General features: G+C 47.4%; 1 protein-coding gene across 1 annotated transcript; it reads left to right on the top strand.

Annotated features, from left to right (window-relative positions):
* The first annotated feature begins 2,072 nt into the window (after positions 1 to 2,072).
* On the top strand, positions 2,073 to 16,840 carry LOC129850379 (protein PALS2-like). The gene is made up of 4 exons (XM_055916829.1): positions 2,073 to 2,212; positions 8,131 to 8,283; positions 15,953 to 16,102; positions 16,562 to 16,840. Exons 1-4 carry the CDS (start codon positions 2,096 to 2,098, stop codon positions 16,823 to 16,825), a joined length of 684 nt encoding a protein of 227 aa, XP_055772804.1. The 5' UTR covers positions 2,073 to 2,095; the 3' UTR covers positions 16,826 to 16,840.
* Positions 16,841 to 19,666: the final 2,826 nt, after the last annotated feature.

Genomic DNA, 19,666 nt, shown 5'->3' with positions numbered 1-19,666 from the left:
AAAAAAGCCATTGCTCAAAGAAAAAAATAAGCAAACACGTTTGGTGTTTGCCGAAAGGCATGTGGGAGCCTCCCCAAACATATGAGACTAAAATTGAGCTTTTTGGCCATCAAGGAAAATGCTATGTCTGGCGTAAACCCCACACCTCTCATCACCCTGAGAACACCATCCCTACAGTGAAGCATGTTGGTGGCAGCATCATGCTGTGGGAATGTTTTTCAACCTCCAGGGACTGGGAAACTGGTCAGAATTGAAGGAATGATGGATGGCGCTAAATACAGGGAAATTCTTGAGGGAATCCTGTTTAAGTCTTCCAGAGATTTGAGACTGGGACAGAGGTTCACCTTCCAGCAGGACAATGACCCTAAGCATACTGCTAAAGCAACAATCGAGTGGTTTAAGGGGAAACATTTAAATGTCTTGGAATGGCCTGGTCAAAGCCCAGACCTCAATCCAATTTAGAATCTGTGGTATGACTTAAAGATTGCTGTACACCAGTGGAACCCATCCAACTTGAAGGAGCTGGAGCAGTTTTGCCTTGAAGAATGAGCAAAAATCCCAGTGGCTAGATGTGTCTAGCAAGTTGAGACATACCCCAAGAGACTTGCAGCTGAAGGAAGGTGGCTCTGCAAAAGGTGGCTCTACAAAGTATTGACTTTGGGGGGGTGGATAGTTATGCACGCTCAAGTTGTCGTTTGTTTGGTCTTAATTCTACATTGTTTCATGGTAAAAAATATTTTGCATCTTCAAAGTGGTAGGCATGTTGTGTAAATCAAGTGATACCCCCCCCCCCCCCACCCCCCAAAAGTCCATTTTAATTCCAGGTTTTAAGGCAACAAAATAGGAAAAATGCCAAGGGGGGTGAATACTTTTGCAAGCCACTGTAGGTGCCTTTTTAGAAAACTCCAAACGGGCTCTCATGTGCCTTTTACTGAGGAGTGACTTCCGTCTGGCCTCTCTACCATAAAGGCCTGATTGGTGGAGTGCTGTAGAGATGGTTGTCCTTCTGGAAGGTTCTCAGAGTGACCATCGGGTTCTTTGTCACGTCCCTGACCAAGGCCCTTCTTCCCCGATTGCTCAGTTTGGCCGGGCGGCCAACTCTAGGAAGAGTCTTGGTGGCTCCAAACTTCTTCCATTTAAGAATGATGGAGGCCACTGTGTTCTTGGGGACCTTCAATGCTGCAGACATTTTTTGGTACCCTTCCCCAGATCTGTGCCTCAACACAATCCTGTCTCAGAGCTATACGGACAATTCCTTCGACCTCATGGAATGGTTTTTGCTCTGACATGCACTGTCAACTGTGGGACCTTTTTATATAGACAGGTGTGTGGCTTTCCAAATAATTTCTAATTAATTGAAATGACCACTGGTAGAATCCAATGAAGTTGTAGAAACCATCCCAAGGAAGATCAATGGAAACAGGATGCACCTGACCTCAATTTTGAGTCTCATAGCAAAGGGTCTGAATACTTATGTAAAGAAGGTATTTCTATTTTTTTATTTGTAATAAATTGGCGAACATTTCTCAGCCTGTTTATGGGGCATTGTGTGTAGATTGATGAGGAAAGAAAATAAATATACTGTAATCAATTTTAGATTAAGTCTGTAACAAAATGTGGAAAAAGTCAAGGTCTGAATACTTTCTGAATGCACTGTAGCTAGACATGGCCGCCTGGTCTTCCTGATAGCTAATGATGTCAGACAGGAAGTCCCACCATCAGTGCACATTTACAAACATTCTCTTGTCAGAACATCCTGGTTTGATGTTGATGATGTGTGTTCTTATGTACCAAATATGCCAGGTGTTGTTGTGGGGGAAGGCCAGAGGGAGGTGCTCATTTTGGGAGTGTTGTTTTTATCCCTACGTGGACCAGACCTTTGCTACCAAGTTTCTGAAATCCCAGGCCGTGGTGTCACGACAACAGTCTAGGTTATCAGTGCTGACTTGTGGTGTTGATGTTTGGGAGTCTCTGCCATGTACATAGGCTGACATTACGTGGCCTACTGATTGCAAGCCTGCATAGAACTATTGATTTTGTGGATACAAAAATTGTATTTTTTATTTTTTTTACATTTTGTGTTTGTCCTCCAGCCATGCAGCAGGTGCTGGATAACCTGAGAGACCTGCCTCCCACCACGGGGGCCAAAGACATCGACCTCCTCTTCCTCAGGGGAATCATAGAGAGCCCCATAGTCCGCTCCCTTGCCAAGGTAACATACACACTCCATCATATCATCAGTTAAGAGAGTAGAGCAGGAGGGGAGAGGCACAACTTGCCAGCAATTTTAGTTGCTTGCAACCGAGTTGTTTGTTGATTGTTTGGGGAACCCCCCCCCCCCCCCCCCCCCCTGCAACCAATAAGCATCTCATCTGCAACTTGGTTGAATCCAGTTGAAACTTTGTGCGACTAGTTGCAAGCAACAGCCAATCAAAACAAACACTTTTGTCACATGATCCATTTGAAGGTTCGGAATTCCGACCCAATTGTCACGTCAACACAGCTATCCGTGCTGCGCAGAACAACCCGCAATCAGGGTTGACAGAACAGAGACTAACACAACAGGAATTGTATACAAATGATTTGTACATGGTTTAGCAGTCAATAAATGTCATTTCGAAGAGAAGCCAAACTTCTCCTTGACCAGTTTCAACTGAAATTGTCCACAATGAACTGTGCTAGCTAGCTTTGCTCGTTGCTGGCTTGGTTAGCTCGTTGTTAACTAGCTAGGTGTTGGTGTTTGCAGTGTAATTTTAGCTAGCTAGCTAGCTGTGTTGGTGTTTGCAATGTCCTTTAGGCTAACTAGCTAAATTGTACAGGCTGCATTTCTACTGTGTGTTTGCTGTTACAATAACCAAACAGTTGGGTAAACACATTAGTGAAACCACGACGTAATGCAGCAGATGACATGGGTTGAGTTTAGAATTCTCAAACCATCAGCTTCAATTTGATTGGCTGTTGCATGCAATTTTAATCACATTTGAGTTGCTTCATGTAACAGCAAAGTTGCTTGAGATTACGTCACTTGCAAATGCAACTAAAATTGCGTTAAAGTTGCTTTGTGTAACCCCAGCCTAAGTCTCGGTGGTTACTGCCGGGTGCATGGGGTTAACAGCTGTACATCTATGTTTAACACTGCAGTGAAATGTCATCGACAACGTGTTTCAGAGGGCCAGCCATGTCACAGTCTGTAGAGGCCAGGGGCCTGCCTAATTTATAAACCGCAGTGGTGTAAAGTACTTAAGTAAAAATACTTTAAAGTACTACTTAAGCAGTTTTTGGGGTTATTTGTACTTTACTTAAAAACCTGTTTCTGCATCTGGGCTGTATGGGTGAGAGGGAGTGTGTACAGTACACTGTGCAGTTGTCCCTTGTTCGTATTTGATTTATTTTTTATTTTGCAGTGGTGTAAAGTACTTTAATACTTTTAAAGTATTTTTTGGGTGAATCTGTACTATAGTAATCATATTTGACTACTTTTACTTCACTACATTCCTAAAGATGTACTTATTACTCCATATATTTTCCATGTCACCCAAAAGTACTCATTACGTTTTGAATGCTTAGCAGGACAGGAAAATTGTCTAATTGGCACACTTATCAAGAGAACATTCCTGGTCATCCCTACTGCCTCTGATCTGGCGGACTCACTAAACAGAGAACATCCCTGGTCATCCCTACTGCCTCTGATCTGGCTGACTCACTAAACAGAGAACATCCCTGGTCATCACTACTGCCTCTGATCTGGCTGACTCACTAAACAGAGAACATCCCTGGTCATCCCTACTACCTCTGATCTGGCGGACTCACTAAACAGAGAACATCCCTGGTCATCCCTACTGCCTCTGATCTGGCGGACTCACTAAACAGAGAACATCCCTGGTCATCCCTACTACCTCTGATCTGGCGGACTCACTAAACAGAGAACATCCCTGGTCATCCCTACTGCCTCTGATCTGGAGGACTCACTAAACAGAGAACATCCCTGGTCATCCCTACTGCCTCTGATCTGGCGGACTCACTAAACAGAGAACATCCCTGGTCATCCCTACTGCCTCTGATCTGGCGGACTCACTAAACAGAGAACATCCCTGGTCATCCCTACTGCCTCTGATCTGGCTGACTCACTAAACAGAGAACATCCCTGGTCATCCCTACTACCTCTGATCTGGCGGACTCACTAAACAGAGAACATCCCTGGTCATCCCTACTGCCTCTGATCTGGAGGACTCACTAAACAGAGAACATCCCTGGTCATCCCTACTGCCTCTGATCTGGCGGACTCACTAAACAGAGAACATCCCTGGTCATCCCTACTGCCTCTGATCTGGCTGACTCACTAAACAGAGAACATCCCTGGTCATCCCTACTACCTCTGATCTGGCGGACTCACTAAACAGAGAACATCCCTGGTCATCCCTACTGCCTCTGATCTGGCTGACTCACTAAACAGAGAACATCCCTGGTCATCCCTACTGCCTCTGATCTGGCGGACTCACTAAACAGAGAACATCCCTGGTCATCCCTACTGCCTCTGATCTGGCGGACTCACTAAACAGAGAACATCCCTGGTCATCCCTACTGCCTCTGATCTGGCTGACTCACTAAACAGAGAACATCCCTGGTCATCCCTACTGCCTCTGATCTGGCTGACTCACTAAACAGAGAACATCCCTGGTCATCCCTACTGCCTCTGATCTGGCTGACTCACTAAACAGAGAACATCCCTGGTCATCCCTACTGCCTCTGATCTGGCTGACTCACTAAACAGAGAACATCCCTGGTCATCCCTACTGCCTCTGATCTGGTGGACTCACTAAACAGAGAACATCCCTGGTCATCCCTACTGCCTCTGATCTGGCGGACTCACTAAACAGAGAACATCCCTGGTCATCCCTACTGCCTCTGATCTGGCTGACTCACTAAACAGAGAACATCCCTGGTCATCCCTACTGCCTCTGATCTGGCTGACTCACTAAACAGAGAACATCCCTGGTCATCCCTACTGCCTCTGATCTGGCTGACTCACTAAACAGAGAACATCCCTGGTCATCCCTACTACCTCTGATCTGGCGGACTCACTAAACAGAGAACATCCCTGGTCATCCCTACTGCCTCTGATCTGGCTGACTCACTAAACAGAGAACATCCCTGGTCATCACTACTGCCTCTGATCTGGCTGACTCACTAAACAGAGAACATCCCTGGTCATCCCTACTGCCTCTGATCTGGCGGACTCACTAAACAGAGAACATCCCTGGTCATCCCTACTGCCTCTGATCTGGCGGACTCACTAAACAGAGAACATCCCTGGTCATCCCTACTACCTCTGATCTGGCGGACTCACTAAACAGAGAACATCCCTGGTCATCCCTACTGCCTCTGATCTGGAGGACTCACTAAACAGAGAACATCCCTGGTCATCCCTACTGCCTCTGATCTTGCGGACTCACTAAACAGAGAACATCCCTGGTCATCCCTACTGCCTCTGATCTGGCGGACTCACTAAACAGAGAACATCCCTGGTCATCCCTACTGCCTCTGATCTGGCTGACTCACTAAACAGAGAACATCCCTGGTCATCCCTACTACCTCTGATCTGGCGGACTCACTAAACAGAGAACATCCCTGGTCATCCCTACTGCCTCTGATCTGGAGGACTCACTAAACAGAGAACATCCCTGGTCATCCCTACTGCCTCTGATCTGGCGGACTCACTAAACAGAGAACATCCCTGGTCATCCCTACTGCCTCTGATCTGGCGGACTCACTAAACAGAGAACATCCCTGGTCATCCCTACTGCCTCTGATCTGGCTGACTCACTAAACAGAGAACATCCCTGGTCATCCCTACTACCTCTGATCTGGCGGACTCACTAAACAGAGAACATCCCTGGTCATCCCTACTGCCTCTGATCTGGCTGACTCACTAAACAGAGAACATCCCTGGTCATCCCTACTGCCTCTGATCTGGTGGACTCACTAAACAGAGAACATCCCTGGTCATCCCTACTGCCTCTGATCTGGCTGACTCACTAAACAGAGAACATCCCTGGTCATCCCTACTGCCTCTGATCTGGAGGACTCACTAAACAGAGAACATCCCTGGTCATCCCTACTGCCTCTGATCTGGAGGACTCACTAAACAGAGAACATCCCTGGTCATCCCTACTGCCTCTGATCTGGAGGACTCACTAAACAGAGAACATCCCTGGTCATCCTACTGCCTCTGATCTGGCGGACTCACTAAACAGAGAACATCCCTGGTCATCCTACTGCCTCTGATCTGGCGGACTCACTAAACAGAGAACATCCCTGGTCATCCTACTGCCTCTGATCTGGAGGACTCACTAAACAGAGAACATCCCTGGTCATCCCTACTGCCTCTGATCTGGAGGACTCACTAAACAGAGAACATCCCTGGTCATCCCTACTGCCTCTGATCTGGAGGACTCACTAAACAGAGAACATCCCTGGTCATCCCTACTGCCTCTGATCTGGAGGACTCACTTAACAGAGAACATTCCTGGTCATCCCTACTGCCTCTGATCTGGCGGACTCACTAAACAGAGAACATCCCTGGTCATCCCTACTGCCTCTGATCTGGTGGACTCACTAAACAGAGAACATCCCTGGTCATCCTACTGCCTCTGATCTGGTGGACTCACTAAACAGAGAACATCCCTGGTCATCCCTACTGCCTCTGATCTGGTGGACTCACTAAACAGAGAACATCCCTGGTCATCCCTACTGCCTCTGATCTGGCGGACTCACTAAACAGAGAACATCCCTGGTCATCCCTACTGCCTCTGATCTGGTGGACTCACTAAACAGAGAACATTCCTGGTCATCACTACTGCCTCTGATCTGGTGGACTCACTAAACAGAGGACATCCCTGGTGATCCCTACTGCCTCTGATCTGGCGGACTCACTAAACAGAGAACATCCCTGGTCATCCCTACTGCCTCTGATCTGGCGGACTCACTAAACAGAGAACATCCCTGGTCATCCCTACTGCCTCTGATCTGGTGGACTCACTAAACAGAGAACATCCCTGGTGATCCCTACTGCCTCTGATCTGGCGGACTCACTAAACAGAGAACATCCCTGGTCATCCCTACTGCCTCTGATCTGGCGGACTCACTAAACAGAGAACATCCCTGGTCATCCCTACTGCCTCTGATCTGGTGGACTCACTAAACAGAGAACATCCCTGGTCATCCCTACTACCTCTGATCTGGAGGACTCACTAAACAGAGAACATCCCTGGTCATCCCTACTACCTCTGATCTGGAGGACTCACTAAACAGAGAACATCCCTGGTCATCCCTACTACCTCTGATCTGGAGGACTCACTAAACAGAGAACATCCCTGGTCATCCCTACTACCTCTGATCTGGAGGACTCACTAAACAGAGAACATCCCTGGTCATCCCTACTACCTCTGATCTGGAGGACTCACTAAACAGAGAACATCCCTGGTCATCCCTACTACCTCTGATCTGGAGGACTCACTAAACAGAGAACATCCCTGGTCATCCCTACTGCCTCTGATCTGGCGGACTCACTAAACACAAAGACAAAAAAAACCATGCGTTTAATTTTTAGTATTTGTTTGTACCATCTTTGAAATGCAAGAGAAAGGCCATAAGGAGTAGTGTTGTTTGTTGTGACATGCTGCCATCTGGTGGACATTTACACTAGGTTCACTTTTCACAGGGAAATAAACTGACCAGGGCACGTATAAATTAAATCAGGCTTTATTTCTACAACATGGAATGCAACATAATGTGCTTCATAAAGGGAAAAAAATAATAAAAACTGGAATATTTCATATTTACTACACAACAAATGAAAGAATAACAATAAAAACTGAATGACTAAAAAGCACCCTGAGGAAAAAGCTCAACTTAAAAGATGTTTTAAGATCTCTTTTAAATATGTCCACAGTTTCAGCCCTCCTCAGGTTCTCTGGCAGGCTGTTCCAGAGGCTGGGGGCAGAATAACTAAACGTTGTCTCTCCATGCCTCTTGGTCCTAGGCGTTGGGATAGTTAAAACCTGAACTAAATACTGTGTGTATGAATGTGTGTCTCTTCTAAATACTGTGTGTATGAATGTGTGTCTGCAGGCCCATGAGAGGCTGGCGGAGGTGAAGCTGGAGGCTGTGAGAGACAACAACCAGCAGCTGGTCTCAGAGATCCTAGACTCCCTCACAAGACTGAGTAGTAGAGACGCCTCCGCTGAGGAACTAGCCAACATCCTCCAGGAACCACACTTCAAGGTACACACACTCAGACACCCATGTATACACTCACACCCCTATGTGTACACAAACACACACACACACACACACACACACACACACACACACACACACACACACACACACACACACACACACACACACACACACACACACACAGTACTGTTGAGTTGTTAGAGCTAGTCTGAAAGTAGACCAGAAAATGACTCTCCTGTCAGAGATGTTTACAGCAACAATCACCATATTATTCCTGAAGTCTCTGTCTCTGCGCCTCTCTGTCTCTGCGCCTCTCTGTCTCTGCGCCTCTCTGTCTCTGCGCCTCTCTGTCTCTGTGCCTCTCTGTCTCTGCGCCTCTCTGTCTCTGCGCCTCTCTGTCTCTGCGCCTCTCTGTCTCTGCGCCTCTCTGTCTCTGCGCCTCTCTGTCTCTGCGCCTCTCGCTCTCTCTCAAAATTCAATACATTTCAATTTGCTTTATTGGCATGATGTAACAATGTACATATTGCCAAAGCTCGCTCTCTCTCGTTCGTTCGTGTCAGAAGTATGTGGACACCCGCTCGTCGAACATCTCATTCCAAAATCATGGGCATTAATATGGAGTTGGTCCCCCTTTGCTGCTATAACAGCCTCTCGTCTTCTGTGAAGGCTTTCCACTAGATGTTGGAACATTGCTGCTATAATAGCCTCCCGTCTTCTGGGAAGGCTTTCCACTAGATGTTGGAACATTGCTGCTATAACAGCCTCCACTCTTCTGGGAAGGCTTTCCACTAGATGTTGGAACATTGCTGCTATAACAGCCTCCACTCTTCTGGGAAGACTTTCCACTAGATGGTGGAACATTGCTGCTATAACAGCCTCCACTCTTCTGGGAAGGCTTTCCACTAGATGTTGGAACATTGCTGCTATAACAGCCTCCACTCTTCTGGGAAGGCTTTCCACTAGATGTTGGAACATTGCTGCTATAACAGCCTCCCGTCTTCTGGGAAGGCTTTCCACTAGATGTTGGAACATTGCTGCTATAACAGCCTCCACTCTTCTGGGAAGGCTTTCCACTAGATGTTGGAACATTGCTGCTATAACAGCCTCCACTCTTCTGGGAAGACTTTCCACTAGATGGTGGAACATTGCTGCTATAACAGCCTCCACTCTTCTGGGAAGGCTTTCCACTAGATGTTGGAACATTGCTGCTATAACAGCCTCCACTCTTCTGGGAAGGCTTTCCGCTAGATGTTGGAACATTGCTGCTATAACAGCCTCCACTCTTCTGGGAAGGCTTTCCACTAGATGTTGGAACATTGCTGCTATAACAGCCTCCACTCTTCTGGGAAGGCTTTCCGCTAGATGTTGGAACATTGCTGCTATAACAGCCTCCACTCTTCTGTGAAGGCTTTCCGCTAGATGTTGGAACATTGCTGCTATAACAGCCTCCACTCTTCTGTGAAGGCTTTCCACTAGATGTTGGAACATTGCTGCTATAACAGCCTCCACTCTTCTGGGAAGGCTTTCCACTAGATGGTGGAACATTGCTGCGGGGTTTTGCTTCTATTCAGCCACAAGAGCATTAGTGAGGTCAGGCACTGATGTTAGGCGATTAGGCCTGACTCGCAGTCGGGGTTTCAATTCAACCCAAAGGTGTTTGATAGGGTTAAGGTCAGGGCTCTGTGCAGGCCAGTCAAGTTCTTCCACACTGATCTTGACAAACGATTTCTGTATGTACCTCGCTTTGTGCATGGGTGCATTGTCATGCTAAAACAGGAAAGGACCTTCCCCAAACTGTTGCCACAAAGTTGGAAGCACAGAATAATCTAGAATGTAATTGTATGCTGTAGCGTTAAGATGTCCCTTCACTGGAACTAAGGCGCCTAGCCCGAATCATGAAAAACAGCCCCAGATAATTATTCCTCCTCCACCAAACTTTACAGTTGGCACTATGCATTAGGGCAGGTAGCGTTCTCCTGGCATCCGCCAAACCCAGATTTGTCCGTCTGACTGCTAGATGGTGAAGCGTGATTCATCTTTCAAGAGAGTGATTTTCCACTGTTCCAGAGCCCAATGGCGGCGAGCTTTACACCACTCCAGCCGACACTTGGCATTGTGCGTGGTGATCTTAGGCTTGTGTGCGGCTGCTCGGCCATGGAAACCCATTTCATGAGGCTCCCGACGAACAGTTCTTGTGCTGACGTTTGCAAGTCGGTAGTGAGTGTTGTAACGCCCTTCAGCACTCGGCGGTCCCGTTCTGTGAGCTTGTGTGGCCTGCCACTTCATGGCTGAGACATTGTTGCTCCTAGATGTTTCCACTTTACAATAACAGCACTTAAAGTTGACCGGGGCAGCTCTAGCAGGGCAGAAATTTGACAAACTGACTTTCTATGACGGTGCCACGTTTAAAGTCACTGAGCTCTTCAGTAAGGCCATTTTACTGCCAATGTTTGTCTATGGAGTTTGCATGGCTGTGTGCTCGATTTTATAGACCTGTCAGCAACGGGTGTGGCTGAAATAGCCGAATCCACTAATTTGAAGGGGTGTCCACATACTTTTGTGTACAGTATCGATCAGAAAGGACACATTGTGCTTTCTGATGGTGTCAAGTTACCTTTATTACTAAAGGTGTCCTGTGTGGTCGATTTTGGGACCTGTCCTCTTTACTATTTATATATGGTCTATCTGCAAAAACCTGTAACATTCATTTGTGTGCAGATGACACTTATGTACGCTATTGCCCCTACGGCTGACCAGGCTGTTGGAGCTGCAGTCTGATTTTGTCACCTTGCAGAAAGTCCTTGCTGACTTAAAATTGGTACTTCATGCAGTAAAAACTAAATGTCTGCTGTTTTCTAATTCTCGTAGAAATACTTCAGATTACACATTTATGCTTTGGATGGTTCTTTCATCGAGCAGGTTCCTGACTATAAATATCTGGGCTTTTGGATTAACAATCATTTCACCCGGATGAGTTTGTTTAAAGGAAAAATTCCACCACAAAGCTATATTTTGGTATTTGTTTCATTAGTCCATTGTTGACATAGTCCCAAAAGGTTTTCAAGATATGTAACTTTCTAAATGCATAAATCATCCCTGTAGGATGCATTTACCATCACATGGGGATGAATTCTGTATGTCAACACTGGACTAATGAAACAAATACCAAAAGAGTTTCCTTTAAGAAGCTGATATTTTAAAGTAGGCTTGTTTTTATGTAAATAGATGATGCCTCTCCCTCAACAGCAGGAAGCAGATTGTACAGTCAACTCCTCCTGCCTGTTCTTCACTATGGTGACACCATTCATGGGAATGTAGCAGCCACTGATCTTAAACCATTGGATGCCGTCCGTCTACTGTAGCGTCCTTCACTTTAGGTGACCGTTTTAATACGCATCACTGCATCCTGTATCAAAAGGTTGGCTGCTCCTCATTAAAGTCCCGTACATCACTTCATTACTCCCTTTCTGTTGACAAAGCTCTACTATACAAGCTTCTGATCTACCTCACTTCACTGTTAAAACCCGTTCACCATCATGGTGAACGCTCGAGGTTCCACTAGTACGTACCGATTTTAGGTGCCCTCCATTTTTGTAAAAGCCTCCAGAACGTGATACATATAGACTCTCTGATGCCTCTACGGCAGTTGGAGCTGTAAGCCTCCAGAACGTGATACATATAGACTCTCTGATGCCTCTACGGCAGTTGGAGCTGTAAGCCTCCAGAACGTGATACATATAGACTCTCTGATGCCTCTACGGCAGTTGGAGACGTAAGCCTCCAGAGCGTGATACATATAGACTCTCTGATGCCTCTACGGCAGTTGGAGCTGTAAGCCTCCAGAACGTGATACATATAGACTCTCTGATGCCTCTACGGCAGTTGGAGCTGTAAGCCTCCAGAACGTGATACATATAGACTCTCTGATGCCTCTACGGCAGTTGGAGACGTAAGCCTCCAGAGCGTGATACATATAGACTCTCTGATGCCTCTACGGCAGTTGGAGCTGTAAGCCTCCAGAACGTGATACATATAGACTCTCTGATGCCTCTACGGCAGTTGGAGCTGTAAGCCTCCAGAACGTGATACATATAGACTCTCTGATGCCTCTACGGCAGTTGGAGCTGTAAGCCTCCAGAACGTGATACATATAGATTCTCTGATGCCTCTACGGCAGTTGGAGCTGTAAGCCTCCAGAACGTGATACATATAGACTCTCTGATGCCTCTACGGCAGTTGGAGCTGTAAGCCTCCAGAACGTGATACATATAGACTCTCTGATGCCTCTACGGCAGTTGGAGCTGTAAGCCTCCAGAACGTGATACATATAGACTCTCTGATGCCTCTACGGCAGTTGGAGCTGTAAGCCTCCAGAACGTGATACATATAGACTCTCTGATGCCTCTACGGCAGTTGGAGACGTAAGCCTCCAGAACGTGATACATATAGACTCTCTGATGCCTCTACGGCAGTTGGAGACGTAAGCCTCCAGAACGTGGTACATATAGACTCTCTGATGCCTCTACGGCACTTGGAGCTGTAAGCCTCCAGAACGTGATACATATAGACTCTCTGATGCCTCTACGACAGTTGGAGCTGTAAGCCTCCAGAACGTGATACATATAGACTCTCTGATGCCTCTACGACAGTTGGAGCTGTAAGCCTCCAGAACGTGATACATATAGACTCTCTGATGCCTCTACGGCAGTTGGAGCTGTAAGCCTCCAGAACGTGATACATATAGACTCTCTGATGCCTCTACGGCAGTTGGAGCTATAAGCCTCCAGAACGTGATACATATAGACTCTCTGATGCCTCTACGGCAGTTGGAGCTGTAAGCCTTCAGAACGTGATACATATAGACTCTCTGATGCCTCTACGGTAGTTGGAGCTGTAAGCCTCCAGAACGTGATACATATAGACTCTCTGATGCCTCTACGGCACTTGGAGCTGTAAGCCTCCAGAACGGGATACATATAGACTCTCTGATGCCTCTACGGCACTTGGAGCTGTAAGCCTCCAGAACGTGATACATATAGACTCTCTGATGCCTCTACGGCAGTTGGAGCTGTAAGCCTCCAGAACGTGATACATATAGACTCTCTGATGCCTCTACGGCACTTGGAGCTGTAAGCCTCCAGAACGTGATACATATAGACTCTCTGATGCCTCTACGGCAGTTGGAGCTGTAAGCCTCCAGAACGTGATACATATAGACTCTCTGATGCCTCTACGGCAGTTGGAGCTGTAAGCCTCCAGAACGTGATACATATAGACTCTCTGATGCCTCTACGACAGTTGGACCTGTAAGCCTCCAGAACGTGATACATATAGACTCTCTGATGCCTCTACGGCAGTTGGAGCTGTAAGCCTCCAGAACGTGATACATATAGACTCTCTGATGCCTCTACGGCAGTTGGAGCTATAATACTGAATGTGTTTAATTTCTGCAACTGTTTGGATTGAATCATTGTTTTTGTGGTGTTGGAAGCCGTTGTGATAATTTTGTAATTTATAATATTATTATTATGAATAAATTGTTGTCCTCAGGGCACCATTGTAAATGAGACCCTGGTCTCAATTGGTTATAATAATCTGTCTTTGACTCTGTCTCACTCTCTTTGCCTCTGCTACTTGGCCCTCCTAGAGAAAAGAAAATTGCCTTTTCTGTCTGGACCAATGAGAAACTGTGGCCTGAGGGGGGCTGTGTCCCTGGTCCAATGGGAGTGGAGGGGTCTAGTGGGGGAGGTAGACACACATTTCTGGGTTAAGGAGTTCTATCATGTGTGAACCAGATCTGTACTGATGCATGTTGCTGCTCTCCCTGTCTCTCTCTGTCTCTGTGTCTCTCTCTGTCTCTGTGTCTCTCTCTGGCTCTATCTGTGTCTTTCTGTCTCTCCCTGTCTCTCTCTGTCTCTGTGTCTCTCTCTGTCTCTGTGTCTCTCTCTCTGTCTGTGTCTTTCTCTCTTTCTGTTTTTCTCTCTGCGTCTCTCTGTCTGTCTGTCTCTCTCTGTCTCTGTGTCTTTCTCTGTCTCTCTGTCTCTGCGTCTCTGTCTGTCTGTCTCTGTGTCTCTGTCTGTGTGTGTGTGAGTCAGATATCCATCCTGTGATATGGCTGCTCTGCAGGTGAGAACTGAACAGTCTTGTTCCTCCTTTCCTTCCTGTGGGACTGATTGATGATTGTATTTCCTGCATGCTACTATTGGTCTTTAACATGCACTGGTTGTGTTGGAAGAAGTGGAGTCTATTTGTGAAGGAGAGCTGTGATTGGTTCATATACACTGGAGGGGCAGTTACCCAGTAGGCTGTGTGTTTCTCTGTTGGTAGTAAATTAATGAGTGCTGCATGTTGCTGCTTGACTATGACATGATGAAATAGTGTTGTTGAGGAAGAGGCTGTGGATACAGGTGTGTGTGATATGTTGGTGTGTCTTGGGATGTGGTAACAGGTGTGTGTGATATGTTGGTGAGTCTTGGGATGTGGTAACAGGTGTGTGTGATATGTTGGTGAGTCTTGGGATGTCGTAGCAGGTGTGTGTGATATGTTGGTGAGTCTTGGGATGTGGTAACAGGTGTGTGTGATATGTTGGTGTGTCTTGGGATGTGGTAACAGGTGTGTGTGATATGTTGGTGTGTCTTGGGATGTGGTAACAGGTGTGTGTGATATGTTGGTGAGTCTTGGGATGTGGTAACAGGTCTGTGTGATATGTTGGTGTGTCTTGGGATGTGGTAACAGGTCTGTGTGATATGTTGGTGTGTCTTGGGATGTGGTAACAGGTGTGTACTTGATTACCAGTGTCACGTCCTTCCTGTCCTTGTCCCTTAGTGGGCTGCAACCAGGGATGCCTCACAAACAAACATGCCTACACACTTGACAACGTCTTAGCAGAGCAGCTCTATAGAAATGTCAGCCATTGTTTTCGTTTTATTTCTAGTGTGAGGTGAGACGTGTTCAGCTGGGGAGTGAGATTACCAATCCAACTCTTTTACGCTGGTTCCTTTCTGTGTCCTGATGTTTTTAGTTTTTTTCCCCTGTTGGCTTAGTGGTCTACTGGAATAATAGTCACTCTTCAATAATCATGTCTCTCCCCTTCCCTCTCCTCCAGTCTCTCCCCCTCTCTCTCCTCCAGTCTCTCCCTCTCTCTCTCCTCCAGTCTCTCCTCCAGTCTCTCCCTCTCTCCTCCAGTCTCTCCTCCAGTCTCTCCCCCTCCCTCTCCTCCAGTCTCTCCCCCTCCCTCTCTCCTCCAGTCTCTCCTCCTCCCTCTCTCCTCCAGTCTCTCCCCCTCCCTCTCTCCTCCAGTCTCTCCCCCTCCCTCTCTCCTCCAGTCTCTCCCCCTCCCTCTCTCCTCCAGTCTCTCCCCCTCCCTCTCTCCTCCAGTCTCTTCCCCCCCTCTCTCCTCCAGTCTCTCTCCTCCAGTCTCTACCCCCCTCTCCCCTCCAGTCTCTCCCCCTCCCTCTCTCCTCCAGTCTCTCCCCCTCCCTCTCTCCTCCAGTCTCTCCCCCTCCCTCTCTCCTCCAGTCTCTGATCGAGGCCCATGACAAGGTGACAGCTATCTCTCTCGCTCTCTCTCTCTCTCTCTCTCTCTCTCTCTCTGTGTGTCTGTCTGTCTGTCTGTCTGTCTGTCTGTCTGTCTGTCTCTCCAGTCTCTGATTGAGGCCCATGACAAGGTGACAGCTAACTCTCGCTCTGTCTTTCTTTCTCTCTCCTCCAGTCTCTGATTGAGGCCCATGACAAGGTGGCAGCTAAATGTTATGAGATGCCGTCGTCGGAGGTGAACAGTAATGCCATGGCGACCGGCCCGCTCGTGCCCGCTGACGCCGTCAGGATGATTGGCATTCAGAAGAAGGCTGGCGAACCACTGGTGAGTTCATGACTGAGTCACAAATGGCACCCTATTCCTTATATAGTGCACTACTTTTGACCAGGGACCAATAGCTGGGCTCCGGTCAATAGTAGTGCACTATGTAGGGAACAGGGTACCATTTAGGACGTTGTCTCAGACATTACCAATCAATCTGGATGACTGTTCATAGTGTGTAGTTAGCAGGTTAGCTACATGGAATATTTAAATCCCTTATCTGATGCATTAACCACTCTCTCTCTCTCTCTCTCTCTCTCTCACAATCCCCCTATTTCTCTCTCTCTCTCACAATCCCCTATTTCTCTCTCTCTATTCTCTCAATCCCCCTATTTCTCTCTCTCCATTCTCTCAATCCCCCTATTTCTCTCTCTCCATTCTCTCAATCCCCCTCTTTCTATGTCTCTCTCTCTCTCTCCATTCTCTCAATCCCACCCTCTGTCTTTCTCTCCTCGTCCTCAGGGCGTGACGTTCAGGGTGGAACGCGGGGAGCTGGTGATCGCCAGGATCCTGCACGGCAGTATGATTGACCGGCAGGGCATGCTGCACGCGGGCGACGTCATCAGGGAGGTGAACGGGCGCGAGGTGGGCAGCGATCCCAAGGAGCTGTTGGAGCTGCTGAGGGACTGCCAGGGGGGCATCACCCTCAAGATCCTGCCCAGCTACCGCGACACTCCAGCACCCTCACAGGTGAGAACAGGGTCATATTTATTAGTTGAACCGTAGTAAAATGTTTTGCAACAGAGAACAAGCGTTTGTTATTGACCAGATATCAGGTAGGTCCCTCAGTTTCAGTTAGCTTCCCTTCACATCCTAATGACTACAACACACCTGATTCAGCAGTTTCAGTTAGCTTCCCTTCACATCCTAATGACTACAACACACCTGATTCAGCAGTTTCAGTTAGCTTCCCTTCACATCCTACTGACTACAACACACCTGATTCAGCAGTTTCAGTTAGCTTCCCTTCACATCCTAATGACTACAACACACCTGATTCAGCAGTTTCAGTTAGCTTCCCTTCACATCCTACTGACTACAACACACCTGATTCAGCAGTTTCAGTTAGCTTCCCTTCACATCCTAATGACTACAACACACCTGATTCAGCAGTTTCAGTTAGCTTCCCTTCACATCCTAATGACTACAACACACCTGATTCAGCAGTTTCAGTTAGCTTCCCTTCACATCCTAATGACTACAACACACCTGATTCAGCAGTTTCAGTTAGCTTCCCTTCACATCCTAATGACTACAACACGGGTGGCTAACATCCTCTTGGAGGGACACTGGGAATGTAGAGTTTCTGCACCAACACACCTGATTCAGCAGTTTCAGTTAGCTTCCTTTCACATCCTAATGACTACAACACACCTGATTCAGCAGTTTCAGTTAGCTTCCCTTCACATCCTACTGACTACAACACGGGTGGCTAACATCCTCTTGGAGGGACACTGGGAATGTAGAGTTTCTGCACCAACACACCTGATTCAGCAGTTTCAGTTAGCTTCCCTTCACATCCTACTGACTACAACACGGGTGGCTAACATCCTCTTGGAGGGACACTGGGAATGTAGAGTTTCTGCACCAACACACCTGATTCAGCAGTTTCAGTTAGCTTCCCTTCACATCCTACTGACTACAACACGGGTGGCTAACATCCTCTTGGAGGGACACTGGGAATGTAGAGTTTCTGCACCAACACACCTGATTCAGCAGTTTCAGTTAGCTTCCCTTCACATCCTACTGACTACAACACGGGTGGCTAACATCCTCTTGGAGGGACACTGGGAATGTAGAGTTTCTGCACCAACACACCTGATTCAGCAGTTTCAGTTAGCTTCCTTTCACATCCTAATGACTACAACACACCTGATTCAGCAGTTTCAGTTAGCTTCCCTTCACATCCTACTGACTACAACACGGGTGGCTAACATCCTCTTGGAGGGACACTGGGAATGTAGAGTTTCTGCACCAACACACCTGATTCAGCAGTTTCAGTTAGCTTCCCTTCACATCCTACTGACTACAACACGGGTGGCTAACATCCTCTTGGAGGGACACTGGGAATGTAGAGTTTCTGCACCAACACACCTGATTCAGTTGATTGAGGTGATTCCTCAGATTAGTAGAGTCAGATGTGTTAAAGCAGGGCTGGAACAAGAAAATGGTGACGTCTGGTTTTCTATAGTAAAAAATCATTTGAAAAGATTTATACTTTTACCTTTTGATACTTAAGTATATTTTAACAATTACATTTACTTTTGATACATATTTAAAACCAAACACTTTGACTTTTACTCAAGTAGTATTTTAATGGGTGACTTTTTACTTGAGTCATTTTCTATTAAGTTCTCTGCCTTTTTCCATCACTGTGTTTTTGTACCTGTCAGGGTGGTTGAGGGGGAGACAGGGTTGACCTGGTCCTAACCCAGAATGACAGGGCACGGGGCTGGAACTGTTACCCTGCCTGGGACACACTGGTCCTATTAATACACTTCATGGGATAACTGGGGCACTGGGAGGAGGGAGGGAGGGAAGAGGAAGGAGGGAGGGAAAAGGGAGGGAGGGAGATTAAGATCGAGGAGGAGGGAGAGAGTGTATGAAAGAGAAGGAAAGCCTATCTGGGGCATGGGGAGGAGTAAAGGACAGCTGATCTGGGGCCTTATGTAGGACAGGGCTCTCCAACCCTGTTCCTGGAGACATACAGTCCTGTAGGACAGGGCTCTCTAACCCTGTTCCTGGAGACATACAGTCCTGTAGGGCAGGGCTCTCCAACCCTGTTCCTGGAGAGATACAGTCCTGTAGGACAGGGCTCTCTAACCCTGTTCCTGGAGAGATACAGTCCTGTAGGACAGGGCTCTCTAACCCTGTTCCTGTAGAGATACAGTCCTGTAGGACAGGGCTCTCCAACCCTGTTCCTGGAGAGATGCAGTCCTGTAGGACAGGGCTCTCTAACCCTGTTCCTGGAGATATACAGTCCTGTAGGACAGGGCTCACCAACCCTGTTCCTGGAGAGATGCAGTCCTGTAGGACAGGGCTCTCTAACCCTGTTCCTGGAGAGATACAGTCCTGTAGGACAGGGCTCTCTAACCCTGTTCCTGGAGAGATACAGTCCTGTAGGACAGGGCTCTCCAACCCTGTTCCTGGAGAGATACAGTCCTGTAGGACAGGGCTCTCTAACCCTGTTCCTGGAGAGATACAGTCCTGTAGGACAGGGCTCTCTAACCCTGTTCCTGGAGAGATACAGTCCTGTAGGACAGGGCTCTCTAACCCTGTTCCTGGAGAGATACAGTCCTGTAGGACAGGGCTCTCCAACCCTGTTCCTGGAGAGATACAGTCCTGTAGGACAGGGCTCTCTAACCCTGTTCCTGGAGAGATACAGTCCTGTAGGACAGGGCTCTCCAACCCTGTTCCTGGAGAGATACAGTCCTGTAGGACAGGGCTCTCTAACCCTGTTCCTGGAGAGATGCAGTCCTGTAGATGATGTTTGTTTCTCTCTGTAGATTCTCACAGTACAGACTGTAGAGCGTTGGGCTGTTGGGGATTTACAATCTGAAGATGATG

Source organism: Salvelinus fontinalis, unplaced genomic scaffold (assembly GCF_029448725.1).
Source record: "Salvelinus fontinalis isolate EN_2023a unplaced genomic scaffold, ASM2944872v1 scaffold_1986, whole genome shotgun sequence".
NCBI classification, from domain to species: domain Eukaryota; kingdom Metazoa; phylum Chordata; class Actinopteri; order Salmoniformes; family Salmonidae; genus Salvelinus; species Salvelinus fontinalis.
The sequence above is the reverse complement of the archived record's forward strand: the minus strand, read 5'-3'. Positions and strand labels throughout refer to the sequence as shown.

Coding starts and splice junctions, on each gene's coding strand:
- LOC129850379 (XM_055916829.1), top strand. CDS start 2,096: ATGCAGCAGGTGCTGGATAACCTGAGAGACCTGCCTCCCACCACGGGG. Junction 2,213..8,130: donor TAGTCCGCTCCCTTGCCAAG/GTAACATACACA, acceptor GTGTGTCTGCAG/GCCCATGAGAGGCTGGCGGA. Junction 16,103..16,561: donor AGAAGGCTGGCGAACCACTG/GTGAGTTCATGA, acceptor CCTCGTCCTCAG/GGCGTGACGTTCAGGGTGGA.